The sequence below is a fragment of the Simochromis diagramma genome, unplaced genomic scaffold (assembly GCF_900408965.1).
Source record: "Simochromis diagramma unplaced genomic scaffold, fSimDia1.1 OVJJ01000433.1, whole genome shotgun sequence".
NCBI lineage: Eukaryota > Metazoa > Chordata > Actinopteri > Cichliformes > Cichlidae > Simochromis > Simochromis diagramma.
Window position 1 is genome coordinate 6701555 of NW_024387031.1, and position 11755 is coordinate 6713309.

General features: G+C 39.9%; 1 protein-coding gene across 6 annotated transcripts in view; it reads right to left on the reverse strand.

The window, feature by feature from the left end:
- The window catches only part of slc44a1b (solute carrier family 44 member 1b), a 31371-nt gene extending 20662 nt beyond the window's left edge, over window positions 1-10709 (reverse strand). For 5 of the 6 annotated variants that reach the window (XM_040043134.1, XM_040043133.1, XM_040043132.1 and 2 more), the window contains exons 1-4: window positions 10586-10709; window positions 6012-6101; window positions 2405-2547; window positions 196-332 (exon numbers count right to left, since the gene is read on the reverse strand). In XM_040043134.1, coding sequence (XP_039899068.1) covers window positions 196-332; window positions 2405-2547; window positions 6012-6101; window positions 10586-10642 — 427 coding nt within the window. In that variant the 5' untranslated portion in view covers window positions 10643-10709. Of the gene's footprint in view, window positions 1-195; window positions 333-2404; window positions 2548-6011; window positions 6102-6503; window positions 7244-10585 lie in introns of those variants that run through there. The other variant, XM_040043130.1, reaches the window with a different exon arrangement.
- Between the last annotated feature and the right edge of the window lie 1046 nt (window positions 10710-11755).

Below are 11755 nucleotides of genomic sequence, written 5' to 3' on the forward strand. Positions count from 1 at the left end.
ACCTGCTTTAAATGTTTGACCTTGCTGAACAAATAAAGACACAGATTCAAATACATTTCCCATCAACACCCTCTCCTGCCTCTAAAGCCTAGAACAAAGCCTCTTTGTCCCTCAGCTCAGACGTGTAAAAATATATCTGGATATCCAGACACCTATTCAAGTGTGCAAGGAGTCGTGTGACATTTATGCCCTCACCATTGACCATAGCGAACTTCTTCAGGTCCTGGTAGGTCTTCAGCTCCTCTGTGGGACACAGAGACACACAAAGAGCCATCGACTTGATTTTCCTTTGAACAATGTCGATGTTACAGGGATCCAGGAAGAAAACAAACCTGTAAGCAACAGAAAGTACAGGAAGTCAGCACATCGACATTTATAATAGAAAAAATGACTCTCTCTCTCTCTCTCTCTCTCTCTCTCTCTCTCTCTCTCTCTCTCTATATATATATATATATATATATATATATATATATATATATATATATATATATATATATATATATATATATAATGCAGGTAAATGCCTCCAAAGACCTTAAAATCTAAAAAAGAGTGAGACCAAATAGGTCAGCAGTGGATTGGCATTTAAACCATTTAACAAATGGTGCTTCTAAAACCAGAAAAATCTCCATCTTCTAATAAATATGAAGACATGAAGCCAGTAACTTTATCAAAATTTAATTTCAGGAATTGCTGATAAAGAACACAATGCATTTTTAAAAGAAAAGCACAATTTTCCAGATTTTAGAAGAGTACCAAATATTATAAATAAAGCAAAAAATCTTCTGATAAAGTTCTTTAAGTGTCTTTAAGTGCAGGGAAGGCCTTCAGTAGGGTTGAATGGACCTACTTATTCAGTGCGTTTTAAAGTATCAGTTTTAAAGGATCACATTCAAATAAATATCAACTGCAGAAATGTTTAAGAACAGGAATATTTTACATCTAATTTCTATTAAAAGAGGTGTGTCGAGACTGCAATAGAATGCAATCACATTAAGGAAATATACTTTAAAAACTGGATAAACGGAGTGTAAGTTATAATTTTATACTCATGATCCATTTTATTATTAATCAACCTCATTATTATACAAAACCCAGCAGAAGCACTACATCAGCTGCCTGCTCTTCAGTCCATCGTGTATCAGTGCTGCTACTATCTGACTGTTTCACGTACTGTAGACTTGAACTGACTGCTGAATTTTGGCAGTGCTGCCCAGTCTGCCCAGTTTGATAATCCCGACTTGAGTCATGAACAGAAGTGTTTGAGTAAAAATAGAAGCTGAGTCTGAGCAGAGGAGGATTAAAGCTGAGCAGAATGCAGGAATGTAGATGTGGGAGAAACGTGTGACTCAACAACGAATGGAAACAAAGAGCCACAAAGAGTCTGCAGAGACTCAAACCCTCGCCGTTCCTCTCCTACAGGCGCAGGAATCTGTGATCCTGTGATCCCGCTCACTTCACCTGAAATCACCTCGCTCTCTGTTCAGCCTCGTGTTCCCGTGGGTTTATATCAGCTGAAGGACTACATCTGATCCCACATCAGTCAGAATGTCTCAGAGATCAAACAGTCTGAAACAGTAAAGAGCTGACAGATGTCTAACAAAGATCTGTACCGTGTGTAAAAGTAGGTCTGACATCGCCTCCAAACTCCAACAGCTGCTCGCCCTCCAGCAGGTGGAGCTCTGCGTGTGTGTGTGAGATGAGTCACAGCTCTCAGCTAGTGTCAGCATAATCAATGGTGAACTCTCCCACAGGACCTCAAACGCATCGAGTATTAAAGTGCCAGGATGAGCTGCCACAATGCTCTAAAAATACCCAAGTACTACTTCAGTAATACTGCAAATTAACAAAGACAGACTGTACAGGACAGACGTGCAACACAACCACAATACAAACAAAAATACTAAAGAATTACAGTGAAATTAAATTATTTACATATATCACCACCAGGAGCACAAAATAAATGAAACAAAAACTGCAAAAAGACCCTGCTAACTTAAAAAAAATCCAAAAATATTTATGCAATAAAATCCTAATTATTAGACACAAAACACAGCACTGTGTAATAAAATATCAACACAATAATCGAAACTGCTATGCACTGAAAGAGCTTTATAAACTGTAAAGATGAACACCTTAATACAACCTATAAACCAAGACAAGCCAAACTACAGAATTCCTGTAGTCGCGAGTTTTTCCGACAGAAAAATTCATACACAAAATCTCCCCTCTGATAACCTGTTTTTAAACATTGCTTTGTTAAGAGGAGTATATATTTACTCAAATATCACATTTTTGTTTCTCAAATAGTCAGAAGTAACTTCAAAATGCACAGATTCCTGTCAAACAGTAACAAACTCAACACTTTAACTGTACGAGGAACAGTAAAAACCTCAGTACTTACTTCCTGTCAGTGTGGTCGAGGCCACTCAGCCTGACGCCTTCAATCTGTTCATTTCGTTGGCCGCAAGTGTTGCCATAGCTGTCATATCCGAAGACGAGGCGAGCGGCGCCGCCGGTGACGATGGTGAACCCGCAGATGCTGCCCTGGAGGACAGAAAGAGAGTCAGCAAGTGCAACACACCTTTAGCAACAGGCGCGTTTCTTGCTGTCTATATTCACTGAATCTCATCCCTCAGTGCACTGTATCCCATCTACTGCTGTCACATTCTCCAGTTACACGTTAATTTATCTTCAGTCAATAATCTAATCTGATCAACTGCATACATTTGAATCTGGGCCTTCAGATTTTGCATGGTTGGGAAAATCTGTTGTGTTTTATCTGTACTGATACTCGCACCAGACTATGAATATATATGGAAACTTTCATGACTCTCATCTCAGCAGCACATAAAATGACCAAACTCAGGATGAGTTCCAGTAAAAACCCCGTCAGGACATCACTGTGAAAAATCTAAGACCACATGACATCTAAAAGGTTTAAATCCACAGAAATCAGGGCTGAATAGCAGATGTTCTGACCTGAACAGGTTCAGATTCACTGTTTATTCTCTACTCATAAAATTTTCATGCATCTATTCCTGTCCTCGCTTCAGTTGTAAAATCAAACGACTCTTGACCAGTCAGAGCTCTGCCTGAGGCTCTAAAAGCCAATCAGCTGCCTGCTCTGCTCCTGCTGCTACTTCCTGTTACCACAAGAATCTTAATCCAGATGTGCACATTCATTCAGTCCCCCCAAAAAATTATATAAAGGGGCAGAAATATATAGTTTAATAACATGCTTCAGTGTGGTCCACATAGCGCCACACAATTAGCCATCAAGTTATAGTTTGGAAAAGAATTCATTCTGATTGTATTTTTTCAGGTACCTCACAACTTTCACAAGCCTGAGTCTAACAGCTATGGTTAGAATGAGGCATTTAATAAAACCAAACATGTCGTGGTGCCGAGTCAAAAAATAGTACACCTAAATAATCAGAGTTTGCCCGCATCATACAGCCTGGCCTTCTGCCTTCAGACGTGCCGCAAATAAAAATGAGTTTTATCACTGCTGTGCTGTAGTTACAGGTCTCTTCAAACTGCTGCTTGCCTCAATAAGTCTGGCAGGAGATGTTGTTGATGTTCTAACAGCGTTTACGCTTGAGTTGTTGAACCCACCAGGGCCAGCAAATGAACATCTTTCCACTTCACCTTGAAAAGTAAAGCAATCTGTGCTGTCTTTTCTTTACTTCTGAGTTTTTTTCTCAGAAATTTAAGATGTAAGAGAACCCAAAAGTTGTGTAATTACTAAGCTGAAAAGGAAGAAAAACTACTTAACCACGTTTATTAAAGGGCAAAGACTCAGCGGCATTTCAGCAGTAATCCATCGTCAGCGATTACTGTGTTACAATGGCTAACTATATATAAAATATAAAAAACTGAAGACTTATTAAGTCAAAATCTACAATAAGGGGTTAAAATGTAAAATGAATGCAGTCACTGTGGCACAAGCTGGTAAAGATTTTCTGTATCTGTGCTTCTGGCAGCAGAAAAGTATTCAGCTGCATGTCCAGTAAGTAATTTTCCTCATAAATCAACTCAAACAGAAACGCTGTTAGAACATCAACAACACCAAACAAATTACAGAGGCAGGCAGCAGTTTGAAGGGGCTTCTAACTACAGTGCAAACAGTTTCTTCAAGTCGATTCTTAACAAGACAAAGCTGTAAAAGCAAGTTTCACCGACTTTACTTTTCATACATGTTTTTTTCTCTCAAAGTGTTCACACATCTCCCACGTCTTGCTTATACCGTCATGCGCTCTCACGCTGCTCAGCCAAATCCCAGTTACAGAGAAGCCTCAGAGTCCGTTCTTTATGAAAAACATTAGACTAAAACAGGCTTGTTCCACATTTTAGCACCAACTCTCAACCATAAACATCAGAAAATGCTAAATTCACTCGCCTGATTTTCTGGGTCAACGCTTATCGGTCAGTAAGATGCAGATTCATAATAATTTGTATTTTTATTTCATTTAAAATCTTTGGTTTAGTGTCAGTGAATAAAATTTGCTCATTTAAGTTTAAAAAACAAAATAAAACATAGTTTCATTTTTAGCCATCGGCCACTTTACTGGTTACATCTGTTCAGACTGCTTCAGACTCAAATAGCCACTCTGTGTTACTTTTACTTTTATTATTAATTAATTTGACTTCAGCCACAGAAAGCCTTAATAAAAACCACTCGATTGTCTCTCGAGAAGGAAGGACAAGCATTGTATTTCACCGTTTATGAGCTATATACCCATTATTGTTTATGTTCTTCCAGTCTTTGTAATGAAGTGATGATTTTAACCTTATTTTTTTATATGACCTGCTTCAAAGAACACGTTAAGAGTACGTTGGGCAAAATATCCAAGGTGAATTTAATAAGTAACAATATCATTTCATTTTTTTAATTAAGTCTAGTTTTTATTTCAGTAACTAAAATTTATTCCGCTTGTAACTCAGAAAATATTCATAAACGAAGCAAGTAACTTTTAAATAATGGCTAATATGGGATCAAGATTGCTAACAGTGAAAATACTTTTACTGCAGTTATCGTTAGAGATTTTGAACATAATCCTTCATAAACTGATAAAATTATTTTGTGAGCAACACAGACAGAAGAGTTATGCTCATAATCACAAGTGGGCTCTTATTTACCCAAAAATCTACTATAATTTGTGCTTTTATTTTACTTAGCAGCTAGTGCTGGTGGACATTATTAGCATAGTATGACTGTTTTATGAGGTATCACTACTGTAGTATCACTGTAGCATTGGTGGTATAATTGCTGTAATACAGGAGGGTGCTATTGCTACAGTATCACTGTAGTACAGGAAGTGTTATTACTGTGGTACTACTATATTATTGTGAGGTAATATAAATGCACTATTACTATTGTTTGGAACTCTTATTGCTATAATATCACTGTAATGTTGAGGGTATTGTTACTGTATTATTACTGTAGTACTGGGGTACCATTACTGTAATTGCTGTAATTAACTGCAATTACCGGAGTATCACTGTAGTTTTGTGTGCTATTATTACTGTATTGATACTGTATATCCGAGGGTATCATCACTGTAATACTGGGATGTTACTGTAGTATCACTGTAGTACTAAGAACAATATTTCTACAATAATATTGTAGTTCTGAGGTTATCATTACTGTAATAATAGGATATTAATACCTTATTGTCATTGTACTATTAGTTGGTATTAATACTCTAAAATTACTGTAGTTATGAGAACATCTTTACTGTAATATTTACTTTGTTATCATTGTAGTAGTATTAGGCATATCATTAATGTAATATTACTATAGTTCAGAGGTATAATACCCAGGGTATTACAGTAATAGTACTGTAGTGTCGTGTGGCAACATTACTGTATGTACTCCTGAGGTAATATCACTGGAATACCAGGTTACTATCGCCATATTATCATCGTAGTATTGTGTCTTTTATTACTGTAGCATTACTGTAGTACTGTGAGTGATGTGGGTGCTGATGGAGGGTTTCTGTGGTTACCATGCCGACGCAGAAGACGGTGAAGAGCAGAAACCAGGGCAGGTCTGTGCAGCTCCGGTCCTCCAGCGGTCTCCATTCTCTCTTTGTCCTCTGAAAGACACACACACACGCACGCACGCACACACACACACACACACACACGGTGAGAGCACAGCGGGGCCTTCAGGAACTCCATCCCTCCCTCTATCCCACCTGCCCCGGCCTGCTAACTCGGTTCCATCCCCCAGCTCCGTGTCTGTTTACGGCCGCAGAGAGCGGAGCGGGGCCGCTCACAGGCCGCGGTTACCCGCCTGTTCCCGGCTGGAGCTAATTGGATTAAACGAGCTGCTGGCTCTAATCCTAGCTCGGCCCGCTCTGGTCCCCGGGACCGGTTTCCCTTTCACGGTCACAAAATAAACACACACCGGCGCTCTGCTGAAGGACACGCTTAGAAGAACGAGCACGGTACCGGACCGAGCCGAACCGGACCGAACCGAACCAGGCCGCGCTTACCTCCGTGCTACCGCAGCATCCCATTGCAGTCAGGGTGGAGGTGCCCGGAGCTTCACGGAGCTTCACAGAGCTTCAGCTCAGCAGCAGCGGGGTCTGGAGCCCGACAGGCGGGGGGGTGGGGGGCGAGGAGGAGACGACCAGCCCCGCGTGATCCCGGAGGCCGAACCCGGAGCGGAGACGGTCCCGACGGTCAGACAGAACGCTCCGACCCGCTGAGCATTCTACTTGTCGGAGGCTACTCCGGGTACCTAACCGAGCGGGGATTAACGGCCGAGGATTTGTCCGCCACACTTCCTGGTGGGCCGTCAGGTGCTGCGGCCATTCATCTCATTGCGCTTGCGCTTGTGCCCGCGCCGTGAGCGGAGCAGAACAACAAAGCCGTTTTTGACCTGCAGCTGCAGTACCCGCTTTGACCACTAAATCCATTCTAAAGGCAAGATGCCGCTGTTTGCCCTGTAGAGCTAATCTACACTAGAAAGTAACACAAAACACTCTAAACAGTCACATCTTTTAAGTAATCATCAACAGTTTTCTCAAACAGAGTGAAATACCCCAAAGTTATGCAACAATCTATGCAATAAATAAAGAATTAAACCTCAGTTTCTCCCCCAAAATCCCGCAATTATACATTTCTGCAAACCTGATTGATATCTGCTATGAAAGGTTCAATAAAAGCATAAACCCATCGGAGGTGTGGGCTTATTTAACATAATAGTTTGAATACTAATAGTGTACGTCGTACTCTACCCTATTTATTTTGAAGCTTTATTTTTCAATAGAATATTTTATTATTATATAATGTATTTAATCTAGATTAGTTAGGAGTACAATCAGTGATGTGTTGCAAGGATAATGGAGCATTGTCTGATATGAAAATTAATGGATCAATACTTTTATTCACTTGCCATTCTACACTACAGAAGAGAGATGGATGCAAAATTAATTCAATTTAAATTCAGTGTGCCAAGCACTGAGCAGTGTATTTGCTTTGATTATTTTATTGACTGTATTTTTTATTGTTTTTTGTAACATGATATAACATAATATGAATCACACAAGAGCTGGAGGTGGCAGTACTGAAGATGCTCAGATTTCCATTGGAAGTAAACAGGATGCAGGATTAAAAATGAGTCTGTCAGGGGGATAGCTCAGTCAGAAACGTGAGGCTGAGATGATTTGCACATGTGCAGAGGAGGGAGAGTGAATGTACTGGACAAATGATGATGAAGGTGGAGCTGGCTGGCAGGAGGAAAGAGAAAGACGTTAGAGGAGGTTCATGGATATAGTGAAGGAGGACATACAGAGGGTTGTTGTGGAGATGGAGGCAAATGATCATCTGTGGCAACCAAAATAAGAGGAGCTGAAGATTAATTTTCAGTAAGCTTCCTCACTTACAAATACTGTTTATCCTTTTGATGTTTTCACTGTCGGGATGATAAGTTTGACCTGTGCTGCAGAAGAAGCTGCTCTGGTGTTGTCAGCTCCCCTGCATGTATGTATTTATGTACTTTCATTTCCCTCCTCTTCCTCAGTGTGCATTTGCTGTTGATGCTGAAGAAAGCCACTGTGTCTGTCACTGTAAACCTGCTGATTTTGATAAAGCTTTTAAAGAAAGCAGTTTGACCTCTGACCTCCACCGACAGACTGTCACGCAGAGCTCCTGCAACATTTAAAGAAGTGACATCTTTGTTTCACGTCCATGCGAACACTCAGTGCACTGTTGACATTCTCCACCAGTCACCACATACACAACACACCATCATACAGCAACATGCGCTTTCTTCCACATGCTGGACACATCACTGTCATAGCTAAGAAAGAAAAAAGGCTGGCGTTTGAACTTTGCATCACTACGTTCATATACCTCCAAGAGACTATGTTGGCTCATTTATGAAGCCATGCAGCTGCTGCGGTATTTTCAATTATAGAAATGTTTCCTACCATGAATTAGTCATAATTCTACTTTAGCAACTTTTCATAGCTATTAATAGAAACTGTTCCATTGGTGTGGAAAGGAAAGGGAAACAGAAAGTTGTGTGGAAATATTTTTAGCACTATACAGATTTTGTTCTGATTTTTGACTTCTAATGGCTACATTCTGATATTTCGAAGAGACAGATCTAGAAGAAGACTCGAAGATATCCTGAAGTACGTGCAGTTTGACAATCGAGCAGCCAGAGCAGATGGTGAACAAACCTTTCAGGAATATTTGAACAATATTTGTAGCTGGGCCTGTCTCCCTGGTTCTGATCTCTGTGAGGATGAACAGTTGGTAGCTTTCAGAGCCAGGTGCAGTTTCAGGCATACCGTCCCTTCTGAGAAAACTATGATGGCAGAACTGCGGGTTTGTTTGGGGTTTTTTTTTTTCATAAAATGATTGAAAATCATAATGCATGATGTCAAAATATTTTAGAGTATCTGTCATAGATTAAGAAAGGATGGAACTGTTATAAATACAGACAGAGCCATGTTGTTTAACTTGTCTAACTTAACCTAATTTAATGTTTGTATTTTATTTGTTTGTTTTAATCACTATTGTGTACATAAATTTTGCACATCATACTATGCACCTGTGGCACTTTTACTGTAACTATATTGTTTATTTATTGCAGGCTGTACTATTTGTATTCTGCACTAACACAATCATTTCCCTTATTCTCATTTGCTATTAACTGCTTTCCCCTGTGCTGTGTCCTGCAACCTTGTCTTCTTTTGTGCTCCTGTATTCCTCAAGTTAATTTTTTTGCTCCTTGTGCCCGTTGTGGATGCTGGTTTCTTTCTGGTTTTTGTTTACCTTTTGTTCAAACAGCCAAATAAATGACTCACTTTTGGTCTGATTGTGTCCTGCATTTGAATTCTTCACCCACCACATTCTCACACTAGATATTAGATTTCTGAGAAAGGACTTCTTCAAGTTTGTGTCACTTCTACAACCACAGCTAAACTGTAGATTCAACTTTCATCATGTCAAGCTTGAGTGTTTGAACTTTTATCTGAGAGCTGACCTGCTACTGCTGGTATAAATTTAAAGGAGGATTTTCCTTCAGTTGAAATCTGATCTGAATGTTTAAAGAAATTCTCAGTTTTTCCTTTGAGGCATTCATTAAACCACCTGTTAACGTGGGCGTGCCTTCAGCTGTGATCACCTTTTTTTTTAGCATTTTTATAGGCTGTCATGGCATCCCGCCCAAAGACTAAAAACGAAAGTTTATTTCGTACTCTCTCTGATTGCCATGAAGTAAAGGATTTGGTCTTCATGACAGCAGCTTCTGCAGGAGGCTGTGTGCCCCTCCTTAAACTGTTTTAGTGCTGATGTGACTGTAAGTGTGAGACAGTGAGGATGCTGATTTTCATTCAGTGTTACACTGATTTTGCAAAGTTTCCTTCACTTTTGTATTTGTCTTTAAAGCTGCACTCACTCTGCTAACTTCCTGTAGCCCCTCATAGGCTGAAATAAGTCAATTTCCGCACTTTGTGTTTAAATGCAGTTGTTTTCTTTTGCTGCATTTTACTCATACATTTGCTGCAGTGAAAGCTTCCCTACCTCCTCAGGTCATCCCTCAACAACAAATTGTTTCTGATGATTAAAATCAGGGGTTAAAGTGCTTTTTAAAAAAATACTTGCTTTGTATTGTTGAGCCATGAAGCTCTCTGCTTTCATCTTGTTAAGTTTAATTCTCCACAAAGGACGGTGAATATTGGAGTAGCAGCAGGGTTAGCAAATCACAGCCTGTACACAAAGCTCATGAAACAAAGTGTAAGGGTTCCCTCACCTTCCAAATCGCACTTTAACTCCTCAATAAAGGTACTGCAGTCAGTTTAGAAACTCCTGTATTCATTGTCCAGTCAGTGCTTTGTTATCATACTGTTGTTGTATTTTTGTAGTACTTTGGAGGTAAGTTTACTTTTTTTCTCCCACTAATTTTCCTGTAAATAATAATCAGATTCTCGCTGAGTCATTGAGTGAAACCAAACCCACTTTTTTATTGTTTTGTTCATTTTTGCGTTGCTTTTATTTTTTGAGTGTGTGTGTTCATGTAAAATAATCACGTTTGCTGTGTGAAGAGCAGCAGATCTTTTACCTTTTGCCTGAGTCGAACCTGTTGCTGAGAGCTTGAGGAGAGGCGCTTGGGGTCCATATTCCTGTGGGAGTCCTGGAGGGTCCCGGAGGGTTCCGCAGAGTCCTGGTGCTGCTGTCAGACTGAGGACGGCAGTGATGTAGGTCTGATCAGGCTGCAGAGGACAGAGAGCTTTTGTCTTATTGTTTACTGTTGTACCAGGCTGAACACTGGGGGGGGTGTGGGCATGTGTTTTCCTGCGTTCTTCTTGTTATGGGAGATTAAACTTTTCACGTGGTCACATTTCGGGCACATAAAGCAGTTGAACCTCATATACATACATAAATCATTAAGATTCATTAAAGTCTCAAATTAACGCACACAGTCATGTTTCCATTCCTTCAGAGGGCGTCATGACTGTGTGTGTTCATTTAAAGAGTTCACAGGCAGCAATGTTCAGCAGAAATATTTAACTTCTCTCAAAATCACATTTGAATCAGGCAGGAAGCAATCGTGACCAAACAAATCTGTCAGGAAGAGGCAAAAATCCAAAGACAGGCAGAAACACGAGGAAGGAAACAAACAAGACCAAAGAAATTTCTGGAAGGCTTAACTGGTGAGAACAAGAAAACACTGCAAAGGACCAAAGACACACAGAGGAGTTTATATACTGGAGAGTTCTTAACAGATTGCGAGCAGGTGATGGTGATGGAGCTGGGGCAATAAAGGTTTGCTCCCTTTCTTAGTCTGCCTCCTTAAGATGGCAGGAATACAGAAGAACCAAAGATTACAAAATAAATTACGAATTAGTTTGAAGCAAAGCAACTCTTGCAAAGATGACATACTTGTGTAAAATGTTCACAAAGAAACACTATAAATATTCAACTCTGTGCAATTTTTGGTCTCTGATTTCAAAACGAAAAAAAGATTGTGTTATTGGAAATGGAAAAAGTAGACAATGTAAAACTTGCAGTTTCCTTTGTTATCTTCTCTAAAACAAACAGACTGACATAATGAGGTGCCCTTTGACTTCTTGGGTCTGTTTGGAGGATTTGAGTTGTGTCGAGTTGATTGATCTTTTTATACCAACCAAAGTTCCTGTGAAGTCAGACACGGGTTCATCCATAATGTTTCCAATGTGCTAGCTGCCGGTGTCCAGTCCGACGCTGATGGAGACACAGCAGTGTTCAGATG